The sequence below is a fragment of the Lasioglossum baleicum genome, chromosome 10 (genome assembly GCF_051020765.1).
Source record: "Lasioglossum baleicum chromosome 10, iyLasBale1, whole genome shotgun sequence".
In the NCBI taxonomy this organism is placed as follows: Eukaryota; Metazoa; Arthropoda; class Insecta; order Hymenoptera; family Halictidae; genus Lasioglossum; species Lasioglossum baleicum.
In genome coordinates, this window is record NC_134938.1 from 15,018,154 (window position 1) to 15,031,199 (window position 13,046).

A 13,046-nucleotide genomic window follows, 5' to 3' on the forward strand; every position below is an offset into this window, starting at 1 on the left:
AGCCCACAAGATACAATGTCCCTCGGTTGTTGATGCATTAAATTTCCAATGCAAGGAAAGAATCGAGAAATCTTAGAAGCATATGAAATTTGTTTATTACGTACACGTGCGGGAAAAATCATACAAATCGTTGAACTAACAAATTTGTAAAAATGACCACCAATCTACAATATAGACGGACATTGCCAATGATTCGCAAGAATACAGCTAACAAATAACAAGATATTTCCGAGCAGACATGACGCATTCAATGTCTGCTGCAACAATAGAAAAAAAATTTAGATTTCATTGCACGTGTCAATTGTCTTTTATCAATTCCGCTCTACTGAATTATGCATTTCAATTTTAATAAAAAAGAAAAGAAGTTGATACAAGTAAACATTAAGTCTGATGACTTATGCGTATATACAGTTTATATAATCGCGCAAGTGTATTTTATTTTATCATATGTACACAGAGTGGTTTACTTGTTTTTACAATATATAATCATTGTGAATGTGTTTTCCAAGTCTGAGATTAAGACGATAGAGTCACCAAGAATAGTAACACTATTTAAGAAAATATTAAGACTTGAACGTACCCTTTTTGAAATTATCTATAAGTAATCTCTATCAAAAAACGCTCTATTACGACTAAACAAAAGACTATTAGTTACAATAATATCGTTGAATGCTGAATCTGGTTATGTAAATTATATTCTAGATCCTAATAATAAGTTTTAAAAAGTACAATCGAACTCTGATTTGGCACAGTATGTCTAATATTTTTGTGATGTTCATGGCGACACAATAATAATATTAATCTTGTAAACTGCAAAAAGAAGAACTGATCAATGTCTTTACCTTGCTTTGCCAGAAAGACTGGATGTTTACGCAATTTTTAACTTTTACAGTTAATCTTTAAGAAAGTGGAATCGAATAGAATGTTACTGTCAGTGACAATGGCCTTTGTAGATACAAAATTAATAAAAATCATACCAAATTCGATTAAATGTTGTACTCTAATATTTCTTGAGCATTTTCATACGCTATAAATGCATGAAGATCCGCTAAAATTTTCATAATTGTATATTTCTAACGTGGACCTTCAATTATGACACTTTCGTCTTATTCGTAATCACAGACTGTATATGCATAGAGAAAATTTTTCGGCCGAACTGTTGGACACTCTGTGCACACATGTTCATACGTATATGAGACGTATAATAATACTTATTTATACATATCATTTATCAGTACGTATATATACATACGCATATACAATTTAACGAAGGAACTGCGCTATTTTGCATACTCAAAGATTTTTTTTACCGGATATTTTAATTCTTAATTTGAACAAGAACATATAAAATAAGGAAAAAAGTTAGAAACGGCTATGAATCGCGGTTTCGGATAAAAATGACGTTTATAATAACAGTTATGGGTAAAAAAGTTTCTAGTCATTTTATATGCATATCAATAAATTCTGTACTGTTCCTCGCAATATACCAATATTGTATTTACATTAATTTATTAATTTTGAACTTTATCAGCGTTTGCTTCTTGCAGCAATTGTAAAATATTTCTGAACAAATTGCGTCTCGCTTCGTAAGAGAGTAGATCCAAAGTAGAAAATTTTATAAAACGGTAATCGTAACGAGTACGAGCCAGAACTTTTTTTAACCATAACTATTACAATATCATTTCAGTTCTTCACAATTGCCTCTGTCAGAATGTATTCAAAACCATTTCAACTCTATTAAAACATGTTATAATGTGTTTTATACGTGTTCAAAATATATTTAATCCTCCGTTTGCAACCTTCACTGGATAGTCGATGTTCACGACGGATATTTCTACTGTTCAAGATTTAAAAAAAATTCTAGAATACCCAACGAACGTCGAATGTGTGAAGAATATTTGAGAGAAAGGCCCAGATTGCCCACGGAGAATTAGGTACATGTTGAGAAGAAAGGAACAAACTATTAGAAAGATGATATTCATATTGTAGTATAGCATAATATGGATTATTTCTGCGATAGTAACAAGACAATAAATTTTAAATTTACATTTCTCTTTTGTATACTACAATAAGAACAATCATATTTCGGCACCTGCTTTATCGTTTTTACGAATGACTCGATATACCATACATAACATGATCGATATCTTAAACGTGTAAGGAATCAAGAAATGATATTGCAGTACACTGCAACAAATTAAATTAAATTGACCTATCGAAATCTACTGGACAGATTATAAAATTTCGACGCTATTGTAACGCATATGAATTATGGGAACGAATCCTTAAGAATGAGAAAGATGTATACTCGAATAACTGGATTGGGCTTTCTGTTTGTTACACGTAACGAACACCACTGTTATAGGATTACATCATTCTTATTTTCAGGGTTTCTAGTATAAAGCGGCTAATAAAATTACGATCTTCTTATAATAATATCGAATGGAAATCAATTTTAGAATTTTTACTCTATGCATTACTTAATAAATGTCAACTTGTTGTTAGAACACTTCTAATTTCTTTATGTATTTAAGGATTCTGTAACACCACAGTATATGATTCTACACAAAATCATTTATTATCAACAATGATCGATGTCGATTAATTTTACTATCTATACTAGACCAAAGTGCAAATGACCTGCTCATTTACAATAATCCGATTGAAGATTCCGAAAGTAATAGAAATTAAGGTACAAATGTGTATATCTGTATGTCTTCAATTTAATGTCGATTAGTGGTAAAAGGCGTCAAACCCCTGAGAACCATATTATCAAGAACTCCGCTTATATATGCAGCAACATCTACTGTGTTGTCTTCTTCTGCTTTCCTGATAAAGGGATGTTCTAATAATTTGTTGTACTTCGGCCGTTGCGTCTCTTCTTTAATTAAACTTCAAGAATAACAGAAAACACGATTAGACGACACGTTTTGCACAGTAATTCTATAAGTAGACTGCGGATCTTTCTGCAATCATGGCTTTTAAAAATTTTCAAAAAATACTAAGATATGACAGAATTTAGTAGGATTCTAATTTATTTCAGATCTAGGAAAAGGCTACTACCACGGAAAATGAGATTTTACTTAAACCGAGTTTCTTAACATTCTTCTGGGTCATTCCACGCGCGTTTGTTTAAAACAATTGCAAAATAAATGGTGAAAACACATTTTTTTCAAATGACAACATTTGTAGTAAATACACTCCTCGAAAAAATTAAGGGATCACTTGTGCGAACCCGAAAAATTGGTCCCACTTTACGTGATCATAAATCCGTCAAAAATTGCCGTATCGTACATAGATAATCGTAGATACTCTCATGTTTTTACTATAAGCTCCCAAAAACTAATTTTCAGATTCAATGAAAAAAGGGTAACACGTTTTTTTACACGTCTGTAAAATCAACCATTTGTAAGATATCGAAAAATCCGACAAAAATTGTAAATTACAGAAACATTCGCAGTCTATTTATAAGAATGTTCAAATCTCCGAAATCAAAATAATTTACCATGTGTTCACGAAGTTTACAAAATCCATGGTGAAATGGTTGCCATTTTCATTGGGTGATAATCGTGGCGGGTCACCTTGAACTACTTGATAAAGCTGCTCAAACACTGAATTCCACTTGGGATATGGGAAATAACCCGTAGCGATTTCCATCAATGTAATTCCCAACGACCATACGTCGCTCCTGACGTCATAACCTCTTGCGCGTTGAGGATCTATCCTCTCTGGCTAAAAGACAACGATAAAATTAACCTCTTCAATGTATCCACAATGTAACTTCAATACCTTCCACTTAATTTGTTACATTACATACAGCCATGTAAGGTCTACATCCAGCGTCTCGAGTGCGTGCAATAGAATCTACTAACTGTCCTGATATACCAAAGTCGCATAGTTTTATATTACCATGTCGGTCTAACAGAATATTGCTAGGTTTTACATCTCTATGAATTATTCTCAGCTCTTCTTTGAGGTAATTCAGTGCTTTCACTGTGGCAACAGTAATTTTTCCTAAAATACGTTCTGGTATTCTATCCTTCAATACCTCATGAATAAATTTATAAAATATATCCAATGAAGTGTCCATCAGTTCCATGCAAATCCAACAGTCACCCTAAACATAACGAATAACGTACAATTAGGGAAGAATATGAGTCTACAATGTTTCCTCAATAAATGTCCCAAATGTCTGGCCTTTAATTGTCCCAGAACTATGCCCACTACCGTGGGGTATACATCGTGAGGGGCCCAAAACCTCGAGAGGCCTCAGAGAAGTGTAACCACCGACGAGATATAAGGATAGACCGATCATCCATTGTATTTTGCGGCCCACTTTTGTAGGGCCACCCCATTACCATTTTCATTTCGCCTAATTGCATGCAAATGAAGCGATCCAGCACGTGAAACGATTCAGAACAGAAATAGGAAAAAGATAAATAAACTAAATATTACATAAACTCGTCTAAATCGCGTGAAATGAAAATGGTAATTCGTAATATGTTTAATAAGTTGAAAATAATATAACAGTATTTTAAGTTCTAACTGTTTTAAATTACACCCACTCATTTTTGTCATAAATGCATAAAATCTGCTGTCTATTTACAACTGAAGTTAGAAACTTACTTCTTTAAATAAAGCCCCATAAAATTGCACAATGCATGGGCACTCATTGGATTTCATTACAACTTCTAAATCCATTAGTAGTTGCTTTTGTTCCCTTTCATCCACTGTAGAACGAATTCTCTGTAACCGAATTTGTTTGTGAGCACACACGTTATACAGTAAATCTATTACAATAAATAAATAAAATGATATACCTTCACAGCCATAACAGTGTCACTTATCCTATGAATCATCTTATTTACAGTACCAAAGCCTCCTCGTCCTATTTCCCCTAAATCTTGAAGATCTTCACTTGTGAAATCATATATCACATTCGGTGATAGCTGTAATTTTCCAGTACTTTGCATGGACTGACACATTCGTAACTTATCCCTATGATGTATACATCGCAATTTATCTTATTAATACACATGTAAATAGGACACAGCATACTCAATAATCAAAATAGAAATTGTACTACAGCTTGTCAAGTCTAGCTGTCCCCGCTGCGCAATGGTAAATAGGTGGAACCTTGCAACGATGGTGAACTGATCGTCACCTGTCAAACGATGCACGTGGCGACGGATCAGTTAAAAAGTAAAGTGACACAAGTGTATTCACACAAACATATAAACAGTTGTTTTGTATGTTTACTGCTGTAAGAAATAATGGACAGTACGCACTTTTGACGAGGTGTGTACCTTACCGTTCATATGTTGCATCCTTCTCTCGTCAAGTGCAGTCTTTGTGTTTGTCTGTGCATTCCTAAGTTTTGGTCAACCGCACAGCTAGATTTGACAAGCTGTACTTAATACTCTTCTATTATTTTTTAATTTTATAGTTGATTCCTTTGATTACCTTGCTTTATCAGGATTATCTGCTGGAACCGTAGGACGTGGTCTTAGTGGCAGTTTTGGTAAAGATAAAGGCAAGCTTGGACGAAAAGATCTATGGTTAAATGTATTATTTAGAAATCATAATACGAACAGTCTCATGCGGGTCCCATGGAAATTACCGACACAAATTTCCCCGACACAGTTTTCACCGACTCCAGATTTGACCGACAATAGCTTTGGCCGACAACACCTTTAACTGACAATGAATTTGATTGACAACGAATTTGATCCACAACGACTTGAGACACAGTATGATAATATTGGATGATAATACTGTATGATAATACATACTGTGGTCGTCTTAAGTTGTTGTGGATCAAATTCGTTGTCGGTCAAAATCGTTGTGGATCAAATTCGTTGTCGGTTAAAGGCATTGTTGGCCAAAGCCATTGTCGGTCAAATCTGGAGTCGCTGAAATGTTGTCGGTGAAATTTGTGTCGGTGATTTCCATGGTACTTGTCTCATGCGTATAGTTCTTTTGATATGCATAGGTATGCATAGGTATCTCTTACATAGGTGGACATGCTGCTGTAGCTCCACTCGAATTGGAAAGGGAAGAATTTGTTGAATTAATTAATGTCATCTCACTTCCTTGTGTTTGAAAGCTACATTTCAGTTGTCTTCGCTTTTCTGTATGAAATAAGCGAATTTGATTACTACAATGATGCAGTATTGAAGCGTGTAGAGAGTGTATAAAAAGTATAATGGTTATCTGGACATTCGTAAGAGAAACTTGCCGCAAAATCTTTTAAGCTAAAGAAAATTGTTGTTAAAGTTTATTTTTACATTAACACCTTCTGCTCATCGAGAAGAGAAAATATTTTAAATGAACCATATTTCGTGAACAAATGCTTATTAGATTATATTGAATTATACGTATAAACAAAAATAATCGTGCGAGCGACAGTCGTCGCCAGACCCGTGCCAGGTCATTTAATTTCCCTTTTTATTGCCCATTCAAATCGTACATTTAAAGTCGTAAAATAAAATGAAAGAAAATCTTATTGTATATCTGAATAGGACGTTATGGCTGGCAAAAAATTAATTACTTTACAACTACAGTAAAATCGCGATTTAGGTCCACAAAAAATATACGCGGATCGGCTCCAAACTAGCCTAATTATTTTACAACTAACGCGCTCCGACAACTTCAACCCCAACTGATGGGCAACACGTGCTACAGACACACCGAAGCGACGAGTGGGCATACAGTCATAAATCACGCCATTGACGAGCGAAGACAATAAAAAAAGGAATTTCTTTGACAGTTTCCCACTCAAAAGTCCCAACGGCACAACCGTGTAAACACGGACCGCGCGGCAGCTCGAGCTTCTGGCTCTGGCTCGCGGGGATGCCCCCAGTGGAAGGGGTAGGTGAAGAGACAGTGATCGCGGAGATCCTCACGGTGCTAGATCGCGACTTTACTGTACTATTTTGATCGTGGTCGGAGTAATATCTTCTCGTTCGCTGTCGCGATTTCGGAAAGTGTGTTGTGTAGTGTTTAGTGATTGTGTAAAAGTGTGGTGTTTCGTGCTTCATTGTTATCAAGATGTATTCGCGTAAATGTCACTGTACTGTGGATCCGACGAAGGAATAGAAGATTCTGAAAAATTTGTAAGTACCTATACTTTACATTAGTATTTTATTAAAGAATATTTTCTGTTACTTGTTATCGATATACAACTAACAAAATGGAAATATGAGTAAACAGAAAAAATAAGAACTCTTCAATTTTGAGAGTAAACATTTTAAAAAATAAATATTTAGAAGCGTAAATTGTATTTCTGTTATATTCTAGTAGAAATGTCTAGAATGTTAATGTACAACAGAAACTTCGCTGAGAAAATATTTTTGTATTCTGAATACAAAGAATAAATAAATAATGACTGCATAAATGTTTTCGAAATCATTAAAGTACACAGACATTATATAAAATTCTGATAAAAAATTTGTAAATCAAAGAAAATGCATTGTAATTAGCATTCCACGTAATAAAATTATTGTGAGTTCACACAGTTACTCGAATTAATATTCGGACGCTCTAAGAAAGACTATAACTTTTTAAATATTGTACTATAAGTTTTGAAGCTATAAGTTTTTTTGGAAGCTAGAGCAATTAGTTTACTACAGGTTGTGAGAAGAAATTTTTTCAAAAATTGCAATTGATCGGAATTGTAGGAAAAATACTAAAAATTGCATTTTACAAAATTTGTATGTGGGTCTATATTGAAAATTTTTTTCTGCCTATATTTAAGAATTCTTACATCTTCCAATACCTGTCGTTTCTTCACACATCAACCGATTTTGACGAAATTTTCAGAATGTGTTTAATTCACACAAATCTACAAAACGTATTTTTAAAATTTTCAATATAGCCCCACATAAAAAGGTTGTAAAACGCAACTTTTAGTATTTTTTCTACAATATCGATCAATTGCAATTTTTGAAAAAATTTCTTTTCACATCCTGTAGTAAACTAATTGCTCTAGCTTCCCAAAAAAAGTTCAAATCGTATAGCACAATATTAAAATAATTATCGTCTTCTTTAGAGCGTCCGAATATTAATTTGAGTAACTGTATTTATAAAAGTGTGAATTGTATTTCTGTTATATTCTAGTAGAAATGTTTTTAGAATATTAATGTAAGTACAACAGAAATCTTTTTGCTACTGTGAGAAACCGAAATATTTTTGTATTCTGAATACAAAGAATTAATAAATAAAGACTGCATAAATGTTTTCAAAATCATTAAAGTACATACATCATATAAAATTTCGATAAAAAATTTGTAAATCGACGAAAATGCATTTTAATTAGCATTCCATATAATAAAATTATTGTGAGTGCATATATGCTTCTTGAATTAGCATACAATGTGTATAATTACTGAAATCATAACAGCCACATTTCACAATTAAAATTACAAATTATAATTAATGTTTTATATTTTGTTCCCAAAAGAAAAGCATGATATTAAATACTACAAAAATGCATACAGATACATATATTCATGTGTATTTAGTTTAATTATTCAATATGCACATATCATACCTGACATTTCATTCTGAACGTCACTGATAGGTCCAAATTCCATACGTAGAGAATTAAATGATCTGCTGGAACCTACACAGAAACAGTATAATCCTTTTAAGAATCGTGACATCGTTAAAAAGATATCATAGAATAATATAGGTATACATCAATCATAACTGTACGATTTCTTATCAATAGAGAAAGCAATATTTAGGTTATGTAGCATAACATACTCAATATTCACTATTCATTCACGTAGTCTACTAACTTACTTTGATTTGTTGGAATAGAGAAATTTCCACGATTATCAGTCATTTTCAGGATTTTCAATATCTAACTAATAAGCAAAGAACCACTTATTAAAGGCACTCCTCTCTTAGGAGACCTTTCTGCAAGATATTAACAACGTAGCATATGTGTTCTGCTGCAAGCGCACCATTTGTGCAGTTTTCTTTTTCGATGAATCGTGCACACACAAAATATCTAATCTCCTATTATCTCGGAATACTTGTTTTTAAAAGTTACTCAACTTTCTATTAGAAAAATGAAAGTGTACGTCACCATAAACCTGTCGTGATCAGTTACACATATAAATAGTTGACGGCTGCAACGGTGTATCGGACCATAGACATATAGAGATAGACTGCGCCGTCTTATGGGCGAGTTGAAGCCCACAATGGCGGCGCGCGGTACAAAGAGTGAGAGAGAGAGCATTAGCCGGGGTCCATAGCGCTCTCTTTCTATATGATGTGTCGACACATCAATTAGAAAGAGAGCGCTATGGACCCCGGCTAATGCTCTCTCTCTCTCGCACGCCGCCATTGTGGGCTTCAGCGCTTCGTTCAGGCCGCGCAGTCTATCTCTATATGTCTATGTATCGGACAATATATTCTCTGTGTGTGTACGGTGTGTACACACACACGCGCGCATACACATATACGAGAAGAAAGACTTCATGGCAAGTTTAGATTGCGAACTATGTCAACGCAAATTTTCATAATTTAGTAGAAATTTATGTCTACTATTAAATAATTCTGTATTATTAATAAAAACAGTCTCTAATCTGTAATCTACCCTCACACATTGTATATATATATTTTTCATATATGCATGTGTATTTAGGAAATAAATACAACATCAAGTTATAATAACTTTTCGTATTGTAATCAATACAAGTTTTCCGTAAATATTATAAGTAAACTGCGGAGGTTTATGCATTTTCCAATTTTTGGGAATGAAAGTTTTGTTCCCTATCCTATTTTTAATGGGAACAGCGTTTGTAGATCTAAAAACAAATAAAAATTGTACAAAATTCTATCGAATTTTATATTCTAGCTTTTTTTGAACATTTTCATAAGTCATATAAATGCATAAAGATCCGCAGTCTAGTTATAAATTATATATTCTATCTGCATATTGAACTCATTACTATTGTTTACATATTTCCTGTGATGTATTGAATGAATACATTTTTATATTCTTCAAAGGTATATACTTTGGTTATTTTTAATGCATAAAATGGTCATGAAATTCTTGTGGATTTTACAATATGAAATATTTCAAACGGAAAAAATTAGATAGACTATTTAGTGATCGGCATGCAAATAACTGCAATTTTCTAATTTATTAGGTGCAATACACAAGGAAAATGTGAACGACGATAGTCTGCGAGAGTCGTACAAAACTGATCACCTGATGGTCTGATATTATGAAAGCACCATTATTGTTTTGACGAGTTCTGTTGTGGAAGAGCAAGTACAGTTTTCTGTACGAAAATGGCTTTGGCAAGAACATTAAATCCATTATTATTACACAGTATAAAAAGGTAATTTCGAGAACTTTACACAATATATGCATCTTTATAAGTTGCGAATTTATATTAACATATCTGATGTCTTTCATGTTGTAACCTCTTCATTCGTGTTTTTCTCTAACCTCCGAAAGCAATATTTGGAAAGTTGTAATAGCAATAGTTGTAAATATTTAAATAGCAATAGTTGCAAATATTTACTATCAATAGATTGAATTGATTAATAGATTGAATGTAATGTAACATCATCAACACTTTTAGTCAGAAATACATTAAATCTGCAATGTACTAATTCATCATGTTGCTTAAATAGAAAGGATTAATTAATAATACAATGTTATTTACTTCCCAGATACACACCAACAAATATTACTCAAAGTTACAGTTTATACCCAACCACTTATATAAAACCAGTTTATAAAAAGGAAGAACTAGAACAATTGAAAGAAAGCGAAGAAGGAGAAAGAATAGCTCATCTGCCTATCAGGGCAGCCCTTACTTCCGACACATCATCTGAATTCCACGATGAAGTCGTTAGGTAGCTGGTTTAATTTTTAATCAAAGTGAAATTTCATTGATTAAATATTTATTACTTGTGGTTAACAGGAAATTTACAAATTATGTTATGCGCCAAGGCAAGAAAGCATCAGCTAGAGCAATAATGGAAAAAACATTTGAACACATTAAAATGATACAATTAGAACGTTACAATAATGCTGCTCCTGAACATAAGCAATTTGTTTTATTGGATCCACTAGATATTTTTCATCGTGCCGTAGAGAATTGTACACCAATGTTGCAGCTACAGAAAATTAGGAAAGGTGGAATTGTTTATCAGGTATTAACATATGTTTGTTTAACCCTTAGCACTCGAGTGGAGACTCTGACATTATTAAATATTTTGAGGTACTATATCATATCCATAAAATGAGAAGAAATCATATAAATAGAATGGAGTTATTCTAGGTCGGAAGAAATGTTTCATTTTTGAGTTAAAATAGCTCAGAGTGCAAAGGAATAAAATTATATGTTTAATAACAGATATTTGTAGGTTCCAGTGCCAATGAACGATAACAGGGCTAGATTTTTGTCGATGAATTGGATAATTCAAACTGCAGGCGAGAAAGATTGTACCAAAACGTTTCCTTCGATGTTAGCAAAGGAACTGATTGATGCTGCTAATAATCAGGTACTTTGATGAATACATTCTATAAGAAATAGGTAAACGTAGTAACGTCGAGTAAATACACGATTATTTTGTTGTTGACAATTGAAAACAAAACTGCAATCATATATTATCATTATTAAATTAGTTTTACAAAATCTTGTATTTCAGGGTCGCGTTATTAAAAGGAAGCAGGACTTACATAGGCAGTGCGAAGCAAATCGTGCTTATGCTCATTTTAGGTGGACCTAAATGAAAGAGGCTTCTATCATATTATCCATCATGTGTATTGTATATAAACCAAAATAGTTATTTACATAAACATTTATTTGAATAAAATAAGGATATAATTATGAATTTGTACACAACGATTCATTAGTACATACCAAATATATTTACAAAATTTTTTTCTTGAACTATTTGTCCATATGGTACAAATAATTTCAATGGTGTTTGACATGACTTAATGTTCAATATCCTATAAAACTTGGAACAAATATTTATAGGAGTTTCTGAGAGAGGTAGAATACTCATAACATCAGTTTTTAGATCTACCCTTTTACCCCAATAATTGGAATACGATAATATCACATTTTGATCTTCCTTTCTTAAATATACAAATGCAATAATATTATTGCACATTATAGCGCTCACATGAAGTGTAAGCGTCAACAGACTACCTAAAATGTACAATAGAATAATTAATGTGAATCGAATAAAAGACGTATTAATTAAAAATTATTCTATGCTTTCTGTGGAATTTTGCGAAATGGAATTCAGCTGATGGCGACACGTCAATTCCAGTTAGAAGTATTATTGTTTAAAATGAGTACCATTGTATAAGCTTTTACTTGATAAACATGATAATGTGATTTTCTTTTCTAAATTCCATATAAGTATAAATAATTCAACTTACTAGTTACTATGGTTGATAAACAAATATCTGTTGAAATTAAATCTAACAACCGTGCACCTATACACGTTAAGGTACACGCTCCAGTAAACACAGTTTGATTACGCTTTATTATATTTACAGCGCAAAGATGTTTAATGTATGGAAAAGTGTAGACTACTTCGTAATCTGGATATTTTTCTGATTTAAGGATTTTCGTAGAGTCATTAATTACTTTTTTATATATGTTTGTATGGCAATATTTATTTATATTCGTATTACTGAATAAACGGTTTATTAACCGCCCATAAAATTGATTTTTTGGCAAATGCATCATTTTGTATACAAACTGTATATTTTTAGAGAGGATACGAGCAGATACGAGAGTCTTTACGAGAGTGCTCATGCTAGTGATGGACGCACTGATAGTGACTGATAGTATATGATAGTATATATCAAAGAGGATTAGATCAATTAGATAGAGGCGACACTCCCATAAGAGCACAAAACTGTGGCTTCTTTCACAGCGCTTCTAACGAGTCAGTAACCGAACTATTCGTCTATCCCCTTGCCCCGCACTCCGAAAACAGTCCACTCCTCAATACCTCATTTTACGGTTCGCTCTAAACTCGAAGACTAAATTTTT

The 13,046-nt window shown here is 32.8% G+C and overlaps 3 protein-coding genes across 4 annotated transcripts; 1 reads left to right on the forward strand and 2 right to left on the reverse strand.

Annotated features, from left to right (window-relative positions):
* Positions 1–2,605: 2,605 nt before the first annotated feature.
* On the reverse strand, positions 2,606–9,171 carry LOC143213159 (dual specificity mitogen-activated protein kinase kinase 4). 2 transcript variants are annotated; one of them, XM_076432770.1, is made up of 9 exons: positions 8,806–9,171; positions 8,552–8,623; positions 6,014–6,131; positions 5,464–5,538; positions 4,821–4,998; positions 4,627–4,746; positions 3,818–4,117; positions 3,506–3,732; positions 2,606–2,892 (listed from the first exon to the last, which is right to left on the reverse strand). In XM_076432770.1, exons 1-9 carry the CDS (start codon positions 8,846–8,848, stop codon positions 2,724–2,726), a joined length of 1,302 nt encoding a protein of 433 aa, XP_076288885.1. In that variant the 5' UTR covers positions 8,849–9,171; the 3' UTR covers positions 2,606–2,723. The 2 variants fall into 2 exon arrangements, with proteins under 2 accessions (XP_076288885.1, XP_076288884.1); XM_076432769.1 differs by having other exon boundaries at positions 5,464–5,553; positions 8,806–9,170.
* Positions 9,172–10,167: 996 nt separating this feature from the next.
* Positions 10,168–11,861, forward strand: Mrps7 (mitochondrial ribosomal protein S7). Its single transcript, XM_076432774.1, has 5 exons — positions 10,168–10,358; positions 10,696–10,881; positions 10,950–11,181; positions 11,395–11,532; positions 11,680–11,861. The coding sequence occupies exons 1-5, from the start codon at positions 10,309–10,311 to the stop codon at positions 11,758–11,760; spliced, it is 687 nt and encodes a 228-aa protein (XP_076288889.1). The 5' UTR covers positions 10,168–10,308; the 3' UTR covers positions 11,761–11,861.
* On the reverse strand, positions 11,818–13,006 carry LOC143213162 (transmembrane protein 186-like). Its single transcript, XM_076432775.1, has 2 exons — positions 12,425–13,006; positions 11,818–12,188 (listed from the first exon to the last, which is right to left on the reverse strand). The coding sequence occupies exons 1-2, from the start codon at positions 12,804–12,806 to the stop codon at positions 11,884–11,886; spliced, it is 687 nt and encodes a 228-aa protein (XP_076288890.1). The 5' UTR covers positions 12,807–13,006; the 3' UTR covers positions 11,818–11,883.
* Between the last annotated feature and the right edge of the window lie 40 nt (positions 13,007–13,046).